At 40.6% G+C, this 2,500-nt stretch overlaps 1 protein-coding gene across 1 annotated transcript in view; it reads right to left on the reverse strand.

Moving 5' to 3' along the window:
- nptx2b (neuronal pentraxin IIb) overlaps nucleotides 1–2,500 on the reverse strand; it is a gene marked incomplete at both ends in the record, with an annotated part of 11,452 nt that overhangs the window by 1,242 nt on the left and 7,710 nt on the right. Inside the window, 2 exons of the mRNA XM_084322328.1 lie at nucleotides 1–27; nucleotides 1,875–2,119. The exon at nucleotides 1–27 is cut by the window's left edge and continues 153 nt beyond it. Of these exons, the coding sequence (XP_084178454.1) occupies nucleotides 1–27; nucleotides 1,875–2,119 (272 nt within the window). The remainder of the gene's footprint in view (nucleotides 28–1,874; nucleotides 2,120–2,500) is intronic.

A 2,500-nucleotide genomic window follows, 5' to 3' on the forward strand; every position in this document is an offset into this window, starting at 1 on the left:
GCTCACCGACAGGGGCAACTGCGCCACCTGAAGCCATAATAATAACATTCACACAACAGTCATAACAGTGTGCCGTCTTAGGGCTTGTGTCCACAGCCAGCTTTTTATAAGTTGCCAGCTCCTTTCTGTCATTAATTTCTATGCTAAAGACGCGACAGGCGAGGCGCTCCTTTTCCCTCTACATGCTACAGCAACTTCAAAGCAACTGCAACACAACATCGGCGCGATTTCAACGCGGTTGTTTTAGAGGGTCTTGTAGACTGTGTTGCGAGGACGTTGCGTACATGTCCCCCAAATCTAACCTAAACAGCCGTTGCGTTGATATTGCGTAGCAGTGATTGGTTGGTAGTGAATGGGGGCGGGGCTGTCATAGAATAATATTGGTCCCGCAGCGAGGAATACCATCCGCCATTGTTGTAGCCAGCAAGCTATGCTATCAATATTAGCTAAATAATTAGCGTCATAGCTGGCCTTTTTCTGAAAACCCAAGCACATATTGTTCCATGGCATACGCCTTCAGTTGATCATGACAAATCCTCTCTTACCTTGAGGATTAAAAAGCCTCCATAATTTAGTAAATAAAGCTGTAGCCAGCCAGCTAGCATTGATGCTATACAAAATGCTATCCACATTAGCTACATAGCTAACCAACTAAATACAATGGTATCCTGAGGTAACGTTAAATACAACGTTTGCTAGTCGAAATGACTGGACACACACAGGGACAAGTTAAACATCAATCAATTAATTTATTCCAACAGGTAGTTTGAGCTGCATGAGCCGAGGTCTTTCTCTCCTCTCCATTGGAAACTAATGACGTTACGGTAACGTTAGCTCGAAAAGCACAGAAACGGGCGACAGAAGTTAAGCTGCTAGCAACAGACACTATAACACTTCCGGTCGGGGGATTTCAAAATAAAAGAGTGACGTCTAAAAGCACCGGAAATACGTTTATTTTGTACATTATCTAACATTAACACGAACCTAAACTAACTTTAGTTAAACTAACTTTGCGCATCGATGTTGCAGAAGCATAAAGGCAGAGTGTCTACAACACCGTTGCTTTGTCGATGTTGTGTTGCAGTTGCTTTGAAGTTGCTGTAGCATGTAGAGGCCTTTAGGCTGCATTCACACTGCAAGCCTTAATGCTCTTTAATTTGATGTATTGCTAAGGTATGATTCTTTTGTTTAGCTGTTCACATTCTTTTTTTATGTGACCAATATCAGATTCCAGTGTGAACCAGTCACACACCTGAACTTGACCCGCATGCGCAAATTAATGTAATGCAAAATGTAAATGTAATGCAAAATGTAAATGTAATGCAAAATGTAAATGTGATGCAAAATGTAAATGTAATGCAAAATGTAAATGTAATGCAAAATAGTGACAAAGGTCAATCTGGAGAGTGGCGTAAAAGTCGCATGAAAGTCACATGACTATTCAGACGGAGGTTTATTGCAAACAATCAGAGCTGTATCTGATTTAGGACAAACATATGAAAGTGGCCCAAATCAGAATAGAAATTCCATGTAATTTGTCGTGAAAGAACCAGATACGAGTCACATATCAGCAAAGAAAAATCTGATTTGGGCCACTTTCGCCTGCAGTGTGAACGTAGCATTAGATCGGACAGATATAGGGGACAGATTCCCGAATATCCCCAAGGGGGTCAATAAAGGAATGTCATCTTCTTATTGTATGTTATGTTATGTTATGTTATGTTATGTTATGTTATGTTATGTTATGTTATGTTATCGTATCGTATCGTATCGTATCGTATTGTATTGCATCTTATTTTGTCTTTATAGTGTGGTCAGCCTATACAAAAGATATCAACTTTATAAACATCACAGCAGGTAAAAAACAACGTTGCCTTGTCATTGATGAGCAGTTCAATCGGGTTGTTCCCCCACTCGATGAGCACGATCTCGTTGGCCTGTCCCGGCACGCCGTAGGAGAAGGGCGTCCCTATGCCGGGGCTGGCGCTGGACTTGAGCCACATGCACAGCGTGAAGGCGTACATCTCCGGCAGGCTCTTGGTGACGCGGCCGTAGAGGTAGTTGGTGCGCTGGGGCAGAGACAGCTTGAACTGCTCCGGCGACTTGAAGTCTCCTCCAACTGAGAGAAAAATGGTAAATGGCTACATTTTAGGGATGTTCGATATTGGCTTTTTTACCGATACCGATATATACCGATATTGTCCAACTCTTAATTTCCGATACTGATATCAACCGATATCGATATATGCAGGGTTTACCCCCCCAAAAAACTGAATAATTTCAGGTAATTAACATTAAATATCTCTTGTCGTGGAATTAACACAACATAATGCATACTTTTGACAATAAAAATAATCAGAATGTGTTCTTACTTGCTTGCCTGGTTAAATAAAGGTTAACATTTTTTATAATAATAATAAATACAAATATTTTTTCTTTTCTTAAACCGATACTGATAATTTGCGATATCACATTTTAATGCCAATATCGGCCGATAATA

This window comes from Notolepis coatsorum (assembly GCF_963971535.1).
Source record: "Notolepis coatsorum genome assembly, chromosome: 10".
Taxonomy (NCBI): Eukaryota; Metazoa; Chordata; class Actinopteri; order Aulopiformes; family Paralepididae; genus Notolepis; species Notolepis coatsorum.